Raw genomic sequence first — 23,915 nt, 5'->3', positions numbered from 1 at the left:
GAGAAGCAGAACGCTTGGGAGCCATTACAGTAGGATTTACAGTAACAAAAAGTTCAACTTAAAAAAGTCGCACACAGCACAGATTCACACACTTAAGAACGTCTACTCAGCGATACGCGGTAACAGAGAGTGGACGATCCAGCCCCGCGAGAACTTAGATGCTGCGGGTAGGAGATGCGGGCAAAACACCAATCACAGGCTAGATAACAAAACTTGAGTTCTGATTCGTCATCTATCAGCGCTTGAACCAATCACAACCCGTCTTACAGTACTATGATGCGTTGGTTACCTACTCATAGAAGATGCCCCGCGCATACCGAACGTACGTAGATTAAGTAAATACCGTAATAATAATAAATAATGATAATAATACTGTACAGTAATAATAATAATAATAATGATAATAATAATAACAATAATAATTTTATTAACAACAACAACAATAATAATAATAATAACAACAATAATAATACAGCTTTACGTACACTATTTTACGCCTCTCTCTCTCTCTCTCTCTCTCTCTCTCTCTCTCTCTCTCTCTCTCTCTCTCTCTCTCTCTCTCTCTCTCTCTCTCTCGTACGCTTATTCGAAATGTGATTTTTGCAACAAAGAATATTATTGGATGCAGTACTACGTACGTATACATACAAAAGATTCATGGAAAAGAAGCACATCCATTACAGTACACACCATTCTAATATGGTATGACTGCATCTGATTTGCGTTTCATGTTCGATTTAATTTTACTACGTACTGTATACAGTACTGAATTATCGTATGATCACATTCTCTTTTCGTGTTTTATTTCTTTCTGTGCTGAATTATATATCATATGTAATGCAATGAACAATCAGTAAGAACAGATATTACTAATTACAGTATTAATGGAATTACAGGTAACAAAATATCGTATTTGGTTGTCTTCAGATTTCGCGGTATTTTCGAATTTTCCGGAAAATCCGCGATATGTATATATATATGGGTTATGGGAAAACCCCGCGAAGTGGTGAATCCGCGATTGTCGAACCGCGAAGTAGCGAGGGTTCACTGTATTCTGAATGTGTTGAATTCACATGGCTGCCCTTAACATAACACAAAAGGAATGAGGATTTTGATTCTCAAGTAATAAACTATCTGAAAATGTAACACACCAAGGAATTTTAAAACCTATAGAAAACATCCTGATAAACTATGTTGACTAACACTAGAAAAAGCTAGGCAAATACTCATTCTTAAATAAATGGAGGGAGTGATAAATGATGTTGACACTATGATCGATGAGAATACTGAAGTAACTTTGCTATGTAAGCTACCATCCAATGCCATCTATTTCATAATAGTATACTAGATGTTTGAGGCAATTGGCATTAGGGAATGTGGGAAATTTAGTTTTTTAATGATAAACATCCATACAAGTGAGCTTCAAGGAGATAGCCAGATAAACTGCAGTTAAGTACGTATTGAAAGAATCAATGTTATTATTAAAATTCCATTTGTCATTCTGGTCATGGATATCTTCCCATATATCCAACCACAAAAGCAATGTTAGCTTCAGTGTTCATTGCATCTCATAACCAGTGCATCCATACTAGTATAGTAGACCTGTTTTTATGAACTGTGTGTCATCAGACTGTGAAAATTATTTCACCCTTTTTGCTAAGTGAACTGGTGTAGGAATGACAATGATAGTAATGCATTGTATGAAGAAGGAGAGAGTAAGGAATTTGGGAAATATGATAACTTCTCATCAAATTGTATAGAGGTACAGTAAATGCTATTATGAAATAGTCAACTGATCGACTCCATGAAGGGAAAACCGACATATAGATTTATAATGACGGTCTTGGTAATGGTTAGTAAAAAGCAGTCAGCTCTGTGATTTAAGATAACTTTATAACTGTAATTTTTTCTTTGATCTTTTCAGATTGAAAACTTCTTTTGTCTTGGATCCCCACTTGCTGTCTTTTTAGCCTTACGCAACAAAAATGCAGACGGTGAATTTCCGGACCTTATTCCTCCAAGACTCTGCAAACGTTTGCTCAATATCTATCATCCTGCAGATCCTGTGGCTTATAGGTGATTATTTTGTTTTACCTTTTATTACTAACATTTGAAAGAACATACTGTAAAACAGGTAATTTTGTTCCTAAATGTATACAAATCGCTTGATTCATTAATGAGGGAGTGCGGGCAAGGAGCTCCTCCCACTTTCCTGTCAAAACTCTTCTTTTGTTTTTGGCTGCAACAATTACAGGTATTCTGCCATTAACAACAAGGTTAAGGGTTAATAACCCTGTCAGTAAGCAAGTTCATCGTTACACAATCTACCCTTATAGTTGACATCCTAAGCATAAAGTTTCCTAGTTACATAATGTCAGAAGAATTGCTAGCAGACTGGGCCTGAAAAAATATTTTCTCTTAGCATATCATATGTGCTTATATGTTTCCTTGAAAATGAGTCTGTTAAATACTGTATATCAAATAGTTATTAGTGTATGTACTGCGCCTGTATTGTAGCACAGTACTGTAAAACCAAATTTTTCAAGGAGGCAAAGCCTGAAAATCCACAGTATTTTCTTCAATCAGCTGACTGCTAGCTTTGCCATACAATATACAGATACTTAAGATAAAAGAATATATAGTCCTGTACTGTACAAAATGGTATTATACATTAGTAATAACAAAATCATTACATAATTAATACTTGATAAGATATCTGTTGCTGCAAAAACTAACCGAAACACAGATGTGTAAATGTGTTCGTTATGATGGGAGATGAACGTAACCAAAACAATGGTTTTCGTTGTAGGTGGTGTCTTTAGGAAAAGCAGGGTATGAAAACGCATTTATTTAGTTAATTTTGGATTTCGATTTCATATGATATATCCAAAGCTAGCCCATACACTAATGGTTTTGCAATTTATGAGTCGTCTTGTACAACAGATATGACTTAAATTAATTAAAATTTGTCCTAATTCTAGGTCGTTTTATACGTAGAAATATATGGTATTTACACCCACCTTGGGTGTAATTTTAAACTTTATCAAGCTATTAAAATTTTAAAACCCTTTAAATGTTTCATTTATTCATGAGACCAATTTTATATTAGAAAAAAATAATTAAAATACATAGAGAGTATTGAAAATGGGTAGTTAAGAGTTTGACTGGGTAAGTTGCTATTTGCTGTGGCCCTAATGGAGTCAGTCACGTTACGTATTTTGAAATACTGTGTGCGATTTTCCAATTCTGTGAGGCCGTGGATCAACCAAATTGTCACATAATTAGGGACCCTACTGTATGTAAAATAAGATTTATACTCTGCATAAATTAATTTTCAATCCTATGTTAAGGTTTAAAACACATTCCATTTAGTCAGCTGATCATTATTTTTAGCAGACATTATTGCATTCTAAAAAAAATAATGATTTTCAAAAAGTTGATTTTGCTTCATTAAAGCATTTTTTGCATTCAATTTTGGCTGCATTTTAACAGTGAACAATTACAAACCTCAAGCCCCCAGAGTGGGACGCTACTGTTGTCCTTAAGGCCCTTACGTGTAGGCTACCCCTATGAGCCTTTGAGGAAGTTGTCAGATAGAAATCGAACTCTCATGACTTGTCTTTTTGCTAGCCTTAGCATTGGCGAAGAGAGTATGAGAGTTGCACAGACACTTATTTAGTCCCCCAGGCTGAGGGATGGAAGGAGGTCACCTTCAGTTTTATGCCAGAGTTCGTGGCCAAAACCAAGAATCTGCTGTGTATGACCCCAGGTTTGATACTTTCTTCTTCCCCTCTCTTTGTGAAGTGTCGGGTGGTGATTGAGAGGAGATGCTATTATGTCCCGCAAGGGCCTAGCGGTGCTATCTGAAAAGGACCCAACACCTCAGACCTGAGTGTCAGAGACTTTCTATTAGCACTGGCAGGACCAAGAAAGAGGTGTTAGGGAACTCATTCTCTTTCTGGCTTCGTATGACAATCCGTAAAGCATACACCTCAAGTAATGAGAGGGTCGAGGTACCAACTAAGACCAGGTCGAGGACTTTTGGGTATATTCTCGTAGATAAATGACCATGAAGGTGGTCTGTGTTTTCCAGACTCTGGCCTTCATTACTTGGCCCACGGACAGGTCTCTTCTAAAAGCTATGGTGAGGTAGTCAAGGGTATAGGCCTCACCATGGCTTTTAGAAGAGACCTGTTAGTGGGCCAAGTAATGAAGTCCAGAATCTAGAAGACACAGACCATCTTCACGGCCTTTTATCTATGGGAGTACACCAAGAAGTCCCTTGACACTTTTGTGCTTGATCCTGTGGTGGCTGCTCGAGTAGCCTAATTGTATAACTAGCCAAGATCCCACATGAGACAGAATGCATCTCATCTATAGTAACGTGTTGATGTAAGTCTGGAGTGAATGGTAAAATGACTGGCTCTTCTTATTCGTTCTTCTGTCCCCCCTGCCGCCCTCGGGAACAAAGCGGTCAAATTGAACCTGATGCCGTTAAGTCATTTTACAGGTATATAATTCCAAACTAATATCCCCTCAGAGGAAGTGTTCCTTTATTTTGATAGAGTACATGCACTAATGTACATTGCAGGTCCTATGAAAGTCCTGAGCTGGAGGTCAAAAGTGAAGTCAGCGCCTGTCGTCAACTAACTAGTTAATGAATTCAATTGGTGTTGCTGCTTTGTTGAAGACATTTCCTATTTTAAAGGACTCATATGTATATAGATAGGAAAAATACAAATTACTTTTAATTTTTTTGTTATATTTCAAACTCAAAGTTATTTTATGTTTATCACTCACTATAATATCCATTGATTTTTTTTTTATCATATTCTATGTTAGTACTTAGGAATGATTATATCTTAACTTGAACTATAGTCCCTTTTGTTACCTCAGGAACATAGATTTTATTTCACTGATTAAGTTAGACTATTAATCATTACAGTAGGAACCTGTTATTTTTTAACCTTTAAGTACAGTATATATGTAAATAAAGATGATTTCTTCATATATATATTTGCAGCATCTTCTACCTAGATTCTAAATAATAACCTAATTAGGGGTGTCAGTTAAAGCTAGCAATTTAAAATTCTCTATTCTTTCTTCTAGGATTGAGCCTCTCCTTTGTTCTGCGTACATCAATATTGCACCTCTTCTTGTTCATTCTTACAATTCAACTGAAAAAGTTCCCTATAGCGAAATGCCTCTTGAGCCCATTTTTATTCCTCGAGAGAAGGATGGAGAGAGGGGTAAACCAGATTCAGAAAGTAATACTCCGGTCTCATCTGTTCCCAGTACACCTGTAAAAGGTGGGTACAGTAATTCACTTTATTACTCCATAAGGTTTTTATCTGTTTTGGTTCTCGTCAAGTATCCTTGTCTTTACATTTCACAAATTTTACCCCTTTTTTTGTGTTACTGAGTAAATTCATAAGGTTTTATACTATGTCGTTTCCATAGACTTATATGTCTTACAATATTTGTTTTGATATTTTTTGTACGTAGTACATTATTGATTTGTATTCTTATGTGAGTTTTATTGCCTATTTCTCTTTCCTTTCACACTAACTATTTTATATCTACTCTCTTCCTACGTCTATGCAAACCTATCGTCCTTTAGAATAGGGAATATCTTCAGCAGAGCTGGAAAGGCCTCGTTACTCGATGAGTACAGAGGTTCTATTGCATACTATCAAGGCTATTTAATCTTTTTCTCATACTATTTAGTTTTGAATCGTTAATCTTGGCAATCGTGTTTACAAGGAGAAGGTGGATGCTGCATCGGGTTATGTAAAATATGACTGATATATTATTACATTATACCTTTTTCACTTATGAAAGATAAACTAAACTGCACAAATACTACATAAAAAGACAGGAAGAAAAAGTCAATAATATCCTTAATTTTGTAATCAAGCACTGAAAAGGTAGACTATAAAATTATTGTGCATCGGTAATAGGGATGAAACATCTCTAAATATTGATATGCCATTAAGTTGACTGAGTAAAATATGAGAAAATCATTTCTTTTTTTTGCCAAATACCACATTTTTATATGGTGAAATAAGAATGATAGTTCAAGTAATAATTGTCTCTTTTAGTAACAGAAAATATCATTGTGTAGTTTACCTTAAGCAGTGGATTTGGGAAGTGTATATAATAGTCTTGATCATCTAACAAATGTAAAACAATGGAAAAGACGTATATTTGCTTTTATTTCATAATACAATACTAATATGTGAATATTACAATACAGTAGGGTCCCGAATTATGCGTGTTCGAATTATGCGATTCCCCATTTATACGGTCGGTAGTTTAAAAAAAAGAAAAATTGTTTCTGCAAAGCTGTTCAAAGTCTGCAAGTCACGCCACTACAAAATATATCAAATTTATTGTCTTTTTAGGTATATTGTTAGCCCTAAATACAGTGCTTGATAATAAATGTTACCAAAGGATATTTATCTTACATTATATAACATAATTTCATAATAAATAGCCTCTTAAAGGATAAAATTCCATATCAACAATGAAATCAACTTTTAACTATGCGAATCCTGCTGACAAAATGTAAACAGAATTGTGGTTACATTCTCGGCCAATCTTTATCTTTCTCTAACCTTTCGATAATTTTAATGGTATTGTTAATGAAGATATATTCAAGCGTTATTTTTATTTAGTTTAGAATATATAAAAGCTTTAGTTTTCCCTGTGGGTATTCAAGGTTTTAAACATGTAGGCTGGGTTTGTTTATCGGCAGTGAATAGCGTAAATTTCGGTAACAAGTCGGCCAATATTTTGTCATCTTCTAAACGGTATAGATTTGCTTTTACAATGATTTTTTTTGTATAGTACAAGGTGCAATTATAAAATCCTCTCTCCAAGAGAGAGAGAGAGAGAGATATAGATAGATTTGAGTCTCTCTCTCTCTCTCTCTCTCTCTCTCTCTCTCTCTCTCTCTTTCTCTCTCTCTTCCTCTTTCTCTCTCTCTCTCTCTCTCTCTCTTTCTCTTTCTCTCTCCTCTCTCTCTCTCTCTCTCTCTCTCTCTCTCTTGGAGAGAGGATTTTATAATTGCACCTTGTACTATACAAAACAAATCATTGTAAAGCAAATCTATACTGTTAGAAGATGACAAAATATTGCCGACTTGTTACCAGGAAATTTACGCTATTCACTGCCGATAAACGAACCCAGCCTACATGTGAAAACCTTGAATACCCACAGGGAAAACTAAAGCTTTTATATATTCTAAACTAAATAAAAATAATGCTTGAATATATCTCATTAACAATACCATTAAAATTATCGAAAGGTTAGAGAAAGATAAGATTGCCGAGAATGTAACCACAATTCTGTTTACATTTTGTCAGCAGGATTTGCATAGTTAAAAGTTGATTTCATTGTTGATATGGAATTTTATTCTTTAAGAGTCTATTTATTATAAAATTACGTTAATAAAATGTAAGATAAATATCCTTTGGTAACATTTTATTATCAAGCACTGTATTTAGGGCTACCAATATACCTAAAAAGACAATAAATTTGATATATTTTGTGTAGTGCTTGACTTGCACACTTTGAACAGCTTTGCAGAAACAATTTTTTTTTTTTTAACCCTGGATAGGTACGGTCCTCGGACACCCCTTTAAGGGTATACTCGGACGCGAACGACCCCGACGCCAAAAAAAATTCTTGAAAATCAGTTTTTGCAGTAACCTCCTTTTTTCTTTTGCCAAAAAAAAACTTCAATGAATGGTTAAAACAACTGTAAAGATAAATACTACTCATCTGCAGAAAAACTATTTATTATAAATATTTTAAAAAATTAAGTAGAAAAAAAAAAAGACCTGACATAAAAATTCATAAAAAAAAGTTTATACATATATACACAAATCCTTTTAGAATTGATTCTTGAATGTTTAGGACACATCTTGATGTATTTTGGATGAAGTCAGACCCATGGAGGTGAAGATCTGAAATGAGAAAAAAAGGGTAACTTTTTTTGGCCAAAAAAAATTGTCCAAATTTCATGAATTTTTTTGGGTACCCAAATGAAATAGGAAGTGGCTAATTTTTTTAGGGAATAAACATATGTTATCCTAAAATAGAAATATGTAAAAAAATCTTCATTATTTTGTAAATTACATTTATATCAGGGGCCATATCTAAAGGTAATTTTTTGAGTACTTGGAAATTTCGTAAAAAAATACATATATTTAATATATAATATGATATTTATGCAGTAAAAATATACCAAAATATCACAAATTCTATAGGGAACAAGAATATATATAGATAGGGCAGCTTACGCTTCGGATATGTCCACAAAATGGCCCGCCAACCACACTGACTCAGACTCCCTAATCTGCCACTTGAAATGTAGGAAGGGTATGTCAATTTCAAGGTGTTATTTACTAATCTAATTATTATTGGATATGCATAAAAATTGTATGGTGGGTTGCTGGATAATTGTCGATTATTTTACGACTATAAAATTAAAATTCTGACCCAAAAAATTTTTTTTTGAAGGGAAATAAAATCGAAAAAAAAAAAATGTAAAACAATATTTTAGCTAAAAAAAATTTGATGATATTCAATCAAAAAAAAAGTAAACAAAATTTTCCGACAAATAAACATCTAGAGGAATCATTACTCTGTGATAGTTCCTTAGTACGTAGTAATTTTGAAAGAATTGGGAAAAAACAAAAAAATGGCAATCACCGGAAAATCGAACACATACCTATATATACGCCATATCTGGCTAAAAAAAAGATAGGCATGGGTAGCCAGATCATCTAGAAACACTTTCCAACACTATGAAAATATAAGTTTTGCGACACTACTTGCCAATTCCTTACGGTAACATGACTAAGCAAAAAAATGCAAAACAAATAAAAAGGGGCACTCGTGGAAAAATGGCCATTCTAATATACGCATTTCAGAAAAAAAATAATTTCAGCCACGTGCTAGGCAAACCATCAAGGCATATTTTCCGACAAATAAACATATAAATGAAATATTACTCTGTGATAGTTCCTTAGTACGTAGTAATTTTGAAAGAAATGGGAAAAAACGAAAAAATGGCAATCACAGGAAAATCGAACACATACTTATATATACGCCATATCTGGCTAAAAAAAATAGGCATGGGTAGCCAGATCATCTAGAAACACTTTCCAACACTATAAAAATATAAGTTTTGCGACACTACTTGCCAATTCCTTACGGTAACATGACTAAGCAAAAAATGCAAAACAAATAAAAAGGGGGCACTCGCGGAAAAATGCCCAACATTCTAATATATGGCATCTCAGATAAAAAAAAAGACATGCACGTGTTAGCCCAACCATCAAGGCACACTTTCTAACACATAAACATGAAAAAAAAATCAATAATATACGGCAATTCCTTACTACGTAGTAAATTTTTACAAATATTGAAAAAAAAATAGAAATTGGCAACCCGCAGTTAAATACCCAATATACCAATAACTACGTCGTATCTGACAAAAACAAAATCACCGCATGGGTAGCCAGATCATCTAGACACACTTTCCAACATTAAAAAAGCAAAAGTTTTACGACACTAATTTCGTAATATCTTACGGAAAAATGACTTGGCAAAAAAAATTAAAAAAAATTAAAAAGGGACACTCGCGGTAAAATGCCCGACATTCTAATATACGACATCTCAGATAAAAAAAAAGACATGCACGTGTTAGCCCAACCATCAAGGCACACTTTCTAACACATAAACATGAAAAAAAAAATGAATAATATACTGCAATTCCTTACTACGTAGTAATTTTTACAAATATTGAAAAAAAAACAGAAATTGGTAACCGCAGTTAAATACCCAATATACCAATAACTACATCGTATCTGACAAAAACAAAGTCATGCATGGGTAGCCAGATCATCTAGACACACTTTCCAACACTAAACAAGCAAAAGTTTTACGACACTATTTGGCAATATCTTACGGAAAAATGACTTGGCAAAAAAATGAAAAAAAATGAAAAAAGGGGCACCTCGCGGTAAAATGGTCCTCGTGGTGATGAACGACATTTTAACTAAAAAAAAAAAAACATGCACATGGTAGCCAAACAATCCACCAAGACTTTCCACAACTGATAACCTATACAAGTTGCACCATTCTACGACAATTTCATAATACGTAATAACTTTGATAATTATGCAAACTACCTCAGAAGGGTAAACTCGGACGCGAACGACCCCGACGCGTCTCAGAAATCGGGGAAGGAGTACAGCTACAGCAATGCACATCTGGACACTACTAGAGCGTGTAGGGGAGACACCTCCTGCAGGCCGATCACCCACAAATTCAGTCACAGGGGTGAGTCACGTGAGAAAACCTGTTTTTTTTTTACGCTCGGGGTCGCAAACGACCACCGTACCTATCCAGGGTTAAACTACCGACCGTAAAAATGGGGAATCGCATAATTCGAACACGCATAATTCGGGACCCTACTGTAATTGTAATATTCACATATTAGTCTTAGAGAGAGAGAGAGAGAGAGAGAGAGAGAGAGAGAGAGACTCAAATCTCTCTCTCTCTCTCTCTCTCTCTCTCTCTCTGTATATGTGTAAGAAATAAAATCTTACTTCACATATTACAACCTGAGTTTAAGAATGAAATTAACATGACTGTTATTAGTTGCGGTGATCATTTCCTCGCTTCAAGTGGTACAAGAAACAAAAACATGGCATTCGATTACAACAGCTGATTCTCTCTCTCTCTCTCTCTCTCTCTCTCCTCTCTCTCTGGTGTTATACAATACTTAATATACTGTGGATGAAGATATACTGTGGATGAAGAACCCAAAATAGGTTTATTAAAAAGCGTCAATTAAATATAAAACAAAAAAATTATACCGAGTATAAATCCATTTTCAATCGTAGCTTAAAATATGACATCCGATTTTGTCAGCAAAGCACTACTTTTAGGAAACTTCACTTTATTCTAGAAATTGCTACTATTTAAATAGTTAATTGTGCTTTAAGAAAACCCTGTACTTTTGTTTTAAATTTCGGAAATGTTTTATAAATCGAGTATTGCCGACTTATTTTTGTTTAACTTTTGGCTGTGATCAGATCAGCTGATGTCTAGCTCTCGCTCTCAAGAATATGAGCATACGAATACAATAACAAAGCATTGTTTATACCATTTCTTAACTTATTCAAACCATCTATACAGTTAATATTACATAAGCACCAATGTCTTATAACCTATTATATTTATTGTTTATTACATTTAAAACCATCATTCTCTCTCTCTCTCTCTCTCTCTCTCTCTCTCTCTCTCTCTCTCTAGGATACAAAGGAAATCTTTGTTGTTTCACAAAGTTCAGTTTTATTAAAAATCAAGCATGATTCAATTTTCCTTACTTCTCCAATCTCGCACCTTCTCTATCATATTGAACGTTCTAGCGGTAACCTAATTGTTCGATGACTTTAAAAACCAGCCTGGGACTTTCTTCTTCTTTTACCTTTTTTTCCAAATGGTTCCATAATTGAGGTGGGTACAAGTTGACTTATAACTGCAGCTAAGAAAAGTATTTTGGATATGGAAAGGACAATTATCTTTCGTAACAGTTTAGAATTATTGTAAACTATAACAAAGACTAGATCGATATTTTTCGTAGGTCCAAATTGGACTTGCTAGCAAATAAATACCATAGTAAAAACCAGTAATAAATAATGATAATAATATTGGTCATAAAACGTAAGTGATATAACCTAGATGACTGAGTACCAGATGGGCAATATTAACTTGAAAAACTACCGAAGCGAACACAACCAAAATGGCTGCCGATACCGAGGCAGGCCAACCGCTTCCCAAACTAAAATCCACAATACTGGAAAAAGAACAAATGCCCGTTACTGAAATAAACTGTCAAAACAAACTATGGTACTTAACATTGGTAAAGGTGAAGTAGCAACGTCAGTCATGTTGAATTAACGACAATCACTTGCGAAAAACACCGAACAAAACAATTATGACTTAGCGGGCTAGTCCAAAACAGAAGGATGACGAGGAGGGTGTTCGTGTAGGTGGCGGTGGCATGGTACAAGTGTGGTTTCTGGGGTCTTTGTTACGGCCCTTCCCTTTGATGAAGGAGTTATCTAATTGGAAGACAGCCTGTGAATAGTGGTTTTCACACGCCCCTGATGTAGACACGACACTCACGAGGTGCTCGCGCGAGGGTAGTAACCTCTGCATTCCATGCTTTATTTTTCTCTGGTATATTTGGAAGATTTATATCAGAAAAGGTAGATAGAAGGACTTTTCACCGGGCGTCACAGGTCTCTCCCCAGAAAGATTTTTCCTTCGTCAAAATCCCTTTAATATCAATAGTTATCACTCTGATCATGTGTGTTTAATGCATTCATTTGTTTATTATGATCGAAGATGGAGCGTACAGTAAACAAATGGAAGGTTTCCGTTTCAAGCGGCGTCATAAAGGAAAACGTTTTTTCATTTATTTCGAAGTTCTAAAAAAAATTAAGTAGAACAACATTGGTAATAACAAAATCATCATATAAAACTAACCTATACAAAGAAGTGTAAATGCGTTCGTTTCTTCGTTATGATCAGAGATAAACATAAACAAAACAATGGTCGTCATTTTTCATTGTGCTTTTTGGCGTGTTTAGGAAACTCGTGATATGAAATTTCCTTTATTTTGATAATTTAGGATTTTCAATGATACAACAAAAGCTACTCTATACAGTGATGGTTTTGCTATTCACCAGTTATCTTATACAATAGATATGACAAACATTAAAATTTGTCTGTATTTTGGGTCCTGTTATGACGAGAAATGTACGGTGTTTACACACATCCTGGTTGTAACTTTAACCTTTTTTTCAAGTTATTAGAACTTTAAAGTATATTAAATATTTGATTTATTTACAAAAACAATTTGATAGTTTAAAATAATACAGTATAGTATATAGAAAGTATTGGAAATGGGTGGTAAACACGTTTGAATAGGCAAGTTGCTGGTTGCCATGGCCCAAATGTAATTATTTCTGTTAGTTGTGTGTTTTGAAATATGCGATTTTCCATTTATACGAGGTAATTGATCGACCAAATTCTCGCATAATTCGGGACCCTACTGTACTATTATTGAATACAGTTAAGTGAAACATCAGTGTTATTAAAATACTGTTTATTTAGAATTCAGCTGTACTTTTTGGCTACATACAGAAAACAAGCTCATTGCATATGCAAATGGTGTTATTTTCTTTGCATCAATTTCTTCTCCTAAATGTAGATCTGGGGTTGCTGAATCCATTTAATAGGGTAAAATTATTTCCTGGTGCAAATTATGGGGCTTGAAATTGAACCCTAACAAACCTCAAAGTATAGTATGATTGTGAGAAGGTTAAGGATAGTGACTCAACATCCTGATCTCTGCATTGATGATGTCTCTTTATCTGTATACAGCTTATTTGAAATTTTAGTTGTGATTCTCAATTGCAAATTTACTTATTAGAAACTTGTTCAGTCTGTTTTATCTTCATTTCACAAAAAATTGGCATATTGAGAAAGTTTTTTAAGATTTTGATTATCGCTGTATCCTGAAGAAATGCTTTTTTAACTTTTATTTTTCCCTGATTTGACTATTGTTCTCCTGTCTGGACTTCAGCTGCTGACTCTCGTTTTAATTTGTTGGACAAAAACTTTCTGTCTAATAAATTTGTTATTCCTGATCATGATATTAGTTTCTATCACTGTCGTTCAGTTCTGGGAAGATCTGAATGCAATGGATGGTCAGAATTATGAAAATATTTATGCATGTTGCACAAAGTTTTTCATAATTCTGACTATCCTTTGTATTTGAATCTTCCCAGACTGGACCATCCTGTACATAGTACTAGGTATGCGATTAATTCTAACAGTTTCCTTTTTCATCATAAGGCTCAATGTTACTAAGTATTCTAGAACTTTTATTCCAACTGTGACCAGATTGTGGAAAGATCTTCCTAACCTGGGAGTTGAATTGCTAGAACTTTGGAAGTTAAAACTTGCAGGAAGTGTTTTTCTGTTGGACAGGGGGACATAATCTCTCTTCATAGTTTATATATGACAGATCTATTTTTACGCTGTTGCTGATCTTAAGATAATTTATTTATTTCCTTATTTCTTTTCTGTATTGGGATATTTTCTCTGTTGGAGCCTGAGGGCTTGTAGCATCCTGCTTTTCCATCTGGGGTCATAGCTTGGCTAGTAATAATGATAGTGAATGGTGCATGATTGGAAAGTGCTAGATATTTATGCATTTTCCAAGTGTAGCAGTAATCTGTATGTTATCAATAGGTTCTGGAAATCATGAAGTGCAAAGATGACACTCATAACGTTCATATGTGCTGTAACCAAGCTATCAAATCTTATATTTGCATCCAAACTCCCACTTTTTTAAGCTAACGACGGGGTAGTTCTTGACTGTCTTATAAGCAAAGGGATTCTTATGACTTTAACAGTGGTCAGTCTTTCCATCATTAAGGAAGTAAATCAACATATATCAATATCAGTTACAAATTACAATTCCCATTCAAATCAGATAATTCAGATTTTGGGTTCTTAAGTTGAAAAGTTCTGTAGGCATCAAACTCTTAACCCAATAATGGAGATGGAGGTTCTGGGAAGGCAACGGAAGGGAAAACCAAAGAAGAGGGGGAGAGACTGCAACAGGAGGATATGCGAGAAAAGAATGTAGATGATAACATGAATGATAGATTCAGCGATCCCATATAAGTGGGATAAAAATGCTGTAAAGAATAATAAGTGTTTGCTTCTGTGCTTAGTTTTGTCAAGGATTTATCTATAGGAAGAGTTATTGCAATATATCTGTGGAGAACAAACTCTGTATTGGTTGAGCATTATTTGAAAAATGCCTTATACAAATTTCAATTCGAAAACATATTAAATTTTCGACCAGTTATATCAGCAAGGGAAGTATTGAAATGATTGTATTGATTATTTTGTATTACATAGATTTCATAATAAATTACCTATTATATCTTGAATTTAGAGTGAAATTTGTCATTGAATCACAGCTTCAAGTGTGTTCATTCCGTTAATGCATATCAAATTCCAAGACTTTATTTTGTTTACTGTGTCAAATTATATACCTAATGCTCATGGGTGAATTTTTCTTTGAATTAAAACTTCTAATCATTTGGTTATGTTAATGTAGATTGAGGTCTCAAAATTTTTTTTAGTATCCCCTGACAAATTATAACTAATACTCAGTGATTCTTGGTTAATGTTTTGAAAGTAGACAGAAAGGTAACCTTATAGTGAGATTCTCCTTTGTATTTTCCATATTTTATTTGTTTAGGCATACACTTAAGTAAGATAAAGTCATTGACTTGATTTGTGAGATGTAGTGTGTATGCATCACCTGGAAATATTTATTTTTTTTTTACCTAGTGGTCATCAAGTCAATACTTCCAAATAATAATACTGTAGCTTGTTCTATTCAGAAGTAATTTTGGAAATAAAAGATTTTAGTTTAAGAATCATATTTCAATTTAACTTTTCTATGGGCATATTGGAATGAAAGCTAAGAAACAAAAACTGTAGTTTTGATTATTGCATAATTTTTATCATGTTTTGTACTGTATTTGTATCTTTTCTTCTATACTGTTTTGTATCCATTAGGGGCTTCTAATACTACATGGAGTTGGTGGGGTCTGATGAAAGGAAGCAAAAGGCCAGATGCAGGGTTTGCTGCTCAGGATCCCAGCTCAGCATTGCAAGATAAAGGAGGTAAAAGTTCATTTACTGCTTTATGTTACTCATACAAAAGGCTAATAATTAGACTTCTTTTAGTGCTTCAACTTTTTATGCTATATGAACTGTCATAATTTTGTAAGGAAATGGGGACAATAATCTTCCCTTTTTATGTTTTAATTTTATTAATAGTTGTTAACTAGAATTAGTTCACACAAACTCCTGAACCTGATTAAAAGTTTTGATCAATCGTAACATTCATTATTACGGGGGACTTGGGTGTAAGATACCAGTCGGATTATATTTGATGCGTAAGGAGAAATTCATTATATATTAATATAGTTTTAGTTCCATATATTCAATTAAGACCATGGCATGAAGTTCATGTAATCTTTAGTAGAATAGCCATCGTAAAATTATCCTCTTTGCTTGGTGAAGACTTCTTACAGGATGACCCCAAATATTGTCTTGAGACTTGGGAACCAAAAGGTAATTTTAGGTAGGGTAATCAACCAGCCTTAGGGGTGCAAAGCTGACGATGCCATAAGACTTGGAAAAATATGTTTACAGTATATAAAATTAATCATATTTTTTCATATAAACCTGCCTATTATATAGAGCCCTCATTTGCCAACTGCATATCCAAAGACAAGTACATTATTACATCTTGTAGATGGGATATTCAGAAGCGCTAAAGGAGGTCATTCAAATGCAGGTCTTTCGACGATCAGTTGGGGCTAACTATCCTCTTAAATGTTCAAGTATACATACATACATATACCAAGGCACTTCCCCCAATTTTGGGGGGTAGCCGACATCAACATATTAAATAAAAACAAAAAAGGGGACCTCTACTCTCTACGTTCCTCCCAGCCTAACAAGGGACTCAACCGAGTTCAACTGGTACTGCTAGGGTGCCACAGCCCACCCTCCCCCATTATCCACCACAGATGAAGCTTCATAATGCTGAATCCCCTACTGCTGCTACCTCCGCGGTCATCTAAGGCATCGGAGGAAGCTGCAGGGCCTACCGGAACTGCGTCACAATCGCTCGCCATTCATTCCTATTTCTAGCACGCTCTCTTGCCTCTCTCACATCTATCCTCCTATCATCCAGAGCTTCCTTCACTTCATCCATCCACCCAAACCTTGGCCTTCCTCTTGTACTTCTCCCATCAACTCTTGCATTCATCACCTTTTTAGCAGACAGCCATTTTCCATTCTCTCAACATGGCCACCACCTCAACACATTCATATCCACTCTAGCTGCTAACTCATTTCTTACACCCGTTCTCACTCTCACCACTTCGTTCCTAACCCTATCTACTCGAGATACACCAGCCATACTCCTTAGACACTTCATCTCAAACACATTCAATTTCTGTCTCTCCATCACTTTCATTCCCCACAACTCTGATCCATACATCACAGTTGGTACAATCACTTTCTCATATAGAACTCTCTTTACATTCATGCCCAACCCTCTATTTTTTACTACTCCCTTAACTGCCCCCAACACTTTGCAACCTTCATTCACTCTCTGACGTAAATCTGCTTCCACTCCACCATTTGCTGCAACAACAGACCCCAAGTACTTAAACTGATCCACCTCCTCAAGTAACTCTCCATTCAACATGACATTCAACCTTGCACCACCTTCCCTTCTCGTACATCTCATAACCTTACTCTTACCCACATTAACTTTCAACTTCCTTCTCTCACACACTCTTCCAAATTCTTTCACTAATCGGCCAAGCTTCTCTTCTGTGTCTGCAACCAGTACAGTATCATCCGCAAACAACAACTGATTTACCTCCCATTCATGGTCATTCTCGTCTACCAGTTTGTTCCGACACGAATACTTTACCTCGAATTACCTCTTCGGAGGGTCCTTGATCCTCTCTCAAATTCGACCAAGATTTCCCGCGCTACCCCCCTATCTCGCTCCCGATAGTTACTACCCCCGCCGCCAGGATAATTCCTTCGGCCCGGATTAGGGCAGGTCACTGCTTTTCCCGGGTCAGGACATCATTAAGTTCTTGGTCGCGAGATCCGAAGCATCTCACTCTCTCGTTTTAAATCTTTCGATCCTTTAGCGCGTTGTGTTCCCACGTGTTCCCAGTGTACGGACTTGTGTTTTTCTGCGATAGTGCGTTTTCGCAAAGTGTCCTCAGTCCGTTTCCCTTGTGTTATCCAGGGTTGTCTGTAACTCGTTAGTGTTGACCTTCGTGTGCGAACGATGGAGAACGTGCGTCGTTGTCCTGGTCCTAGAGCAGGAAAGTCGTGTGGGGCTTTCCTCTCTAAACCAGAGGTGGACCCGCATTCCCTTTGTTCCACGTGCAGGGGTAAAGTTTGTTCCTCCTCGGACACATGTTCCGAGTGCGTGAATTGGGACGGAATTCAGTGGGTACGTTATGGTACTAAGAAAAAGAAGTCATCTAAGCGTTCCCCAAAGAAAGGGAATGGCGTGTCTTCCTTGCAGTCGGTCAGTGATCGGTCCGACGAAGCCTCGGCCTCTCCGTCTCCTTCGCAGAGGAGTGGCCAGCAAGCCCCCAGTGTAATTGTGACCCATAGTGTCCTCCCAAGTGAACCCAGTGTGACGGAGGAACCAAGGGCTGGCCCCTCGGGAGTAAACGGAAGGGCCGCGAGTGTTTCGGGCGGATCGGGCCACGTGGCAGGGGAGCACGCTTCCTCGGATGACCCGGTATGGGACAGTGTGGCGTTCTCGGTCTCCCCCCCGCCCTCGTGGGCCGGTGCGTCGGGTTTCCCCCCGCCAGAAGAGAACCACTCGAGAATTCGTCGACCGAGTAGCGACTCCTTCGGTTGGAAATTACCGAAGACTCCAGGGAGGTCTCCGCTGAGGATGGATGTATCCCTGGGTCCATGGCCTTCTAGTAGGGGCGGAGTGGTCTCAGTACCCTCGGTATCCACGGCAGTTCCCGAGGACTTTCTCCAGCGCCCGGTCTCGGACGATCGGCGGCGAAGGGCCTCCCCTGCGCATCACTCTAGCAGTCGTCACGGGAAGAACGTGGCGCCCTCGGACTCTTCGGAAGAAGGCTCATCCTCCGAGGGAGAACGCAGGGAAAGGCGGCATCGTAAGAGAGCGCGGACCGATAGCGATCGTTCTCGCTCTAGGTCGAGGTCGCGGCACGGTAGGAGGCGCCCACGCTCTCACTCCCGTAGGTACAAGAGGGAAGTCTCTCCCGGCGGCGGCGAATGGTTTTACGTGCCCCCAGGAGACTCCAAGAAGCACCGCTCGCCAGACTCTCGGTCCAGTGATCGAGCCTCCAAGTTGTCACTGCCTACATACAACTTGGAACCGCTCGACCGGCCACGCAAGAAGGACCTCTCGATCAGGCACAAGTCCTCGAGGCCTTCAGTTCACCCCACCCGTCGGGAGGAAGCGCGCTTCCGAGAGGACAGCCCGACCGAACCAGCCCAACCGGGTCGGACGTCGAGCGGGAAGGACCGGTTGCCGGGTTCGGGTCTTCCCACCGGGACCGTGTCCTCCGCGTCCAGAGCCTTGGCCCAGTCGAAAGGCCTCCCTGGGTCGGTGGCACCCACCACACGGCGAGACCCGACCGGGTACGGTGCGCCCTACGGTTGCGGGAGGGCCTCCCTGGGACCTGGTAGGGAGAGGCCAGTCTACCTCCCAAGCACGGATCCCCCCAGCCAAGCCGATACCTCGATCGACGGAGGCGAGGCTTCCCCGTCGGAGGACTCCGCCTACAGGAAGGTGGTAGCCCGCATCAGGAGGACCCATGGGATTCCTGAACCCGAGGCGCCGAAGGTCAATACCTGGAGGTCGAGCCTCTTGAGGTACACACATCGGGACGTCCTGCCGAAGTCCTCTCTGGCCCTGCCCCTCGCCCCAGACCTAGTACTCGGCCAGGAGTACATAGATAACTTGGTGGCCAGCACTGCGGAGGCCCCCAGGTCCCAGAGTTCCTCCAAACTCCTCCAGGGTCTGAAACTACAGGCCAAAATTTATATCCCAGAAGGACGTCGCCCGGGCCCCTGTAGAGTGGACTCAGCCGTGGATGTCCTAGGACAAGGCGGCTCGGACGAAAGGGCCAGCTCAGCCCCTGTGTCCTTCTCGGCTTCTGAAGCAGGCATGATGGAGGAGATGTCGAGGGACATGATTAATGTCTCTTCATGGCTGGACTGGTGGGCCTCCACGTTAGTGAATGTACAGGCCTCTACAGACCCCGACGACCCGGAACAACAGAGTCTCCTGTCGGACATTATCACTTCCGGGGGGAAAGCGCTAAAATTTATGGCATACCAGGCTCTCTCCCTGACGGCCAACTGGGTCCTCCGGAAGAGGGACACAGTGCTTTCCAGGGTAGCAAGGAAGATCCCAGACAGACAGGCGCGAGCCATTCTAACCCTACCCCTAGGAGGAGAGTCCCTGTTTCCTTTGAAGGAATTGGAAGAACTGATGGAGAAGGTGTCCAAGAGGAGAGAAGTCAACGTCCCTAAGCAATCATCCTCCAGGAGACCTCCGTATAAGAGGTCAGTCTCGGATAGGACCGTGACCCCTCAAGCGGTTCCCAGCTCTTCAAGGAGGGACGCCCACTCCTCTTCCTGGTCATCATCTCCTCAGCCCTCCCGCAGGGGAACTACAACTTCTGCCAACTCCTTCAGGTCGGGTTACTCCGCCTCGAAGAGGGGCAGATCAGGCCGCCCCTCTAGGAGAAGGTAGAGGGAGAGGCCCCCTACTCCCGCCCAAGCCTCGGGTTGGGGGATGCCTCAGACCCCATTGGCAAGCATGGAAAACGTATGGGGCGGATGCTTGGACGGTGTCCGTCCTGAAAGAAGGCTACAGGATCCCCTTCATAGCGGACTCACCCCCTCTGATCCCAGCCACCCAAACAGAATGGTTAGCTCCCAGGGACCCGTTGAAAAGGGCTACCCTACAAAAAGAAGTTTCCTCCATGTTGGAAAAGGGAGCCATGGAAGAAGTCCTTCTCCCAGGGCCAGGCTTCTACAGCCGCCTGTTCCTGGTGGAGAAAGCAACGGGGGGGTGGAGACCGGTGATAGACCTGTCGGCCCTCAACAGGTTCGTCAAGAAGACGGACTTCAAGATGGACACCCCAAAATCCGTCCTGATGTCCTTGAGGGAGAAAGATTTTATGATGACGGTCGACCTCAAGGATGCGTACTTCCAAATTCCAGTCCACCCGTCGAGTCGGAAGTTCCTCCGGGTAAAATGGGGCTCCCAGATCCTACAGTTCCGGACCCTCTGCTTCGGACTGTCGACGGCCCCTCAGGTGTTCACGAGGGTCTTCGCGACAGTCTCAGTATGGGCTCACGAACGAGGTATCCGCCTCATCAGGTACCTGGACGACTGGTTGCTCCTTTCCAGTTCAAAGGCCCTCTTGGAAGAACAAGGAAAGGACCTCCTCCGTTTCTGCAGGAGTCTGGGAGTCATTATCAACCTGGAAAAATCGAACCTAACGCCGTCCAACAAAATGGGGTACTTGGGGATGGCGTTGGACACCGTGCAGGGGAAGGCCTTCCCCTCGGAAGACAGGATACAGAACCTCGTCAAGATCATTCAGCCGTTCCTGTCGGGGCTTCCCAGGAAAGCGAAAGACTGGCAGAGGCTGATAGGCCATCTGGTCTCATTAGAGAAGCTAGTTCCCCAAGGGAAGTTACGACTCAGACCCGTACAATGGAACCTCAAGGCTCTATGGTCCCAGACAGGCTCTCAGAAAACATCGATCCCAGTCCTTCCGCACACGGAAACAGCCTTGAAATGGTGGAGATGCCGGTCGAACTCCCTCAAGGGGATGCCCCTCGGGTCCTGTCCTCCCGAGTTTCTCCTGTTCACGGACGCCTCCAGCTTAGGGTGGGGAGCCCACCTGAGGGAGGAAACAGCAAGCGGGACCTGGTCAGAGACCGAAAAGCATCACCACATCAACGTCCTAGAGCTAAAAGCAGTACAAAAGGCATGTCTGCACTTTGCAAGTCGGTTGAAGGGAAACACCGTGGCCCTAATGTGCGACAACGCCACGGTGGTAGCCTACATCAAGAAACAAGGGGGCATGAAGTCGAAGGAACTGTGCGACCTCACTGTAGACATCTTGCACTGGGCGGACGAACACCAGGTAACACTGCTAGCAAGGTTCATCCCCGGGAAAAAGAACGTGCTAGCCGACGGCCTCAGCAGGGTAGGTCAGATAGTAGGGACGGAATGGTCCCTACAACCAGCGGTAGCCAGACTCATCCTTCAACGCTGGGGCTCCCCGGTGATAGACCTATTCGCAACAAAGCTCAACGCCAAGTTACCGGTTTATTGCTCCCCGGTACCAGACGAAGGAGCAGCCCTAGAAGACGCCTTCCAGAACAGGTGGGACAACCTGGACGTTTATGCCTTTCCCCCCTTCACGCTGATAAGACAAGTGCTCAACAGAGTAAGAACCGCCCAAAACCTAAGGATGACTTTGGTAGCGCCCTGGTGGCCGGAGAGAGAGTGGTTCGCGGATCTGAAAGACCTGGCAAGCCATCCGCCATGGCCTCTGCCCCCCAGGTCAGATCTACTAAGTCAACCGCACTTCCTCAGGTTCCACGACAACCCTCTCTCTCTTCGCCTTCACGCCTGGAGACTATCGAGCGACTCCTGAGGAAGGAGGGGTTCTCCTCCTCCACAGCTAAGAGGATGTCCCTATATCTAAGAAAATCCTCTACCGTAGTCTACCAGGCGAAGTGGGCCGCCTTTACGAAATGGTGCGCGACAAAACAAATAAGACCTCTCGAAGCCTCGGTCCCTGACATAGCTGATTTTCTAGTGTATCTTAGGGATAAAATAGGAATGTCAATCCCAGCTATTAAAGGAGTGCGAGCAGCCTTAGGCCAAGTCTTTCTCCTGAAAGGCATCGACCTAGGGACATCAAGACACATAGGGATGCTGATTAGGAGTTTCGAACAATCCTGTCCTCCCCAAGCCAGGAGAGTGCCTAGATGGGACCTGGCCAAGGTCCTGAAAATGTTGTGTCTTCCTCCCTTTGAACCGCTCAGAGATATCGGGGACAAAGATCTCACCCTCAAGACAGTCTTCTTGCTAGCCTTAGCTTCGGCTAAGAGGGTAGGTGAGATCCACGGTCTCTCCTACGACGTGGCACACTCCAAAGGGTGGAAGGAGGTATCTTTCAAGTTCGTACCCTCCTTTGTAGCTAAAACTCAGAACCCAGCAGTCTGGGACCCGAGGTTCGAAGGTTTCTCTGTTCCGGCCATTCCCAAGACAGGTAATACGGACGACCTGAAGTTATGCCCGGTCAGGACGATCAGGAAGTACCTGGAAAGGACAGCCCATCTCCGTCCAGGTGCCAAGAACCTCTTCGTCTCTTCAGGCGTTAATAAGAAGCAAGTGTCCAAGAACACTATTTCCTTCTGGCTGAGACAAGTCATCACTAGGGCTTATGAAGAAGACAAGGTGGCGGTACCAGGCACTCCCCGTCCCCATGACATCAGAGGCCTGAGCACGTCCTTGGCCTTTGAGAGAAATATGGCAGTGGGCCAGATCCTGCAGGCCGGCACTTGGTCACACCAGTCGACCTTCACGGCCCACTACCTCAAAGACTACTCAAGAAAGTCTTTGGATGGGTTCTCCATTGGGACAGTCATCGCCGCCCTCCAAGCTGTGTAGTGGCAGGCTGGAAGACGTCCCCAACAAGTGAATAGACTCATCCCTACTTCTTCAGGAGAAGATTCAGTAGAGAACATGTCAAGAGGTAAGACTTAAATTATAAGCGTAAGTTTTCCACTGCTACCCCCCTATCCGCTCTCTGTACCCCCGCATTACGTAGCCCTTCGGGCACCATGTGCCTAACCAAGTGGCAGAATGGCTCTCCCGCCTCCTAAAGTGTAAGTCTCCGAAGAGGTAATTCGAGGTAAAGTATTCGTGTCGGAACAAATGAAAAATTTTAAGTAATTTTTATTTTTCCTAACATACTTACCGAAGAATTACCTCTGAAGTAATGGCCCTCCCTTCCGTCCCCGAGTGCCATTCTTCCATTGCCAAGTCGGGCTTAACGGAGAACTTAATGATGTCCTGACCCGGGAAAAGCAGTGACCTGCCCTAATCCGGGCCGAAGGAATTATCCTGGCGGCGGGGGTAGTAACTATCGGGAGCGAGATAGGGGGGGTAG

General features: G+C 40.4%; 1 protein-coding gene and 1 pseudogene across 1 annotated transcript in view; one reads left to right on the top strand and one right to left on the bottom strand.

Annotated features, from left to right (window-relative positions):
* The window catches only part of LOC137642869 (uncharacterized), a 443,369-nt pseudogene that overhangs the window by 134,093 nt on the left and 285,361 nt on the right, over window positions 1-23,915 (bottom strand).
* The window catches only part of LOC137642428 (phospholipase DDHD1-like), a 126,680-nt gene that overhangs the window by 74,411 nt on the left and 28,354 nt on the right, over window positions 1-23,915 (top strand). Inside the window, exons 8-10 of the mRNA XM_068374976.1 lie at window positions 1,925-2,076; window positions 5,110-5,309; window positions 15,691-15,798. Coding sequence (XP_068231077.1) covers window positions 1,925-2,076; window positions 5,110-5,309; window positions 15,691-15,798 — 460 coding nt within the window. The remainder of the gene's footprint in view (window positions 1-1,924; window positions 2,077-5,109; window positions 5,310-15,690; window positions 15,799-23,915) is intronic.

Source organism: Palaemon carinicauda, chromosome 6 (genome assembly GCF_036898095.1).
Source record: "Palaemon carinicauda isolate YSFRI2023 chromosome 6, ASM3689809v2, whole genome shotgun sequence".
NCBI classification, from domain to species: domain Eukaryota; kingdom Metazoa; phylum Arthropoda; class Malacostraca; order Decapoda; family Palaemonidae; genus Palaemon; species Palaemon carinicauda.
The sequence above is the reverse complement of the archived record's forward strand: the minus strand, read 5'-3'. Positions and strand labels throughout refer to the sequence as shown.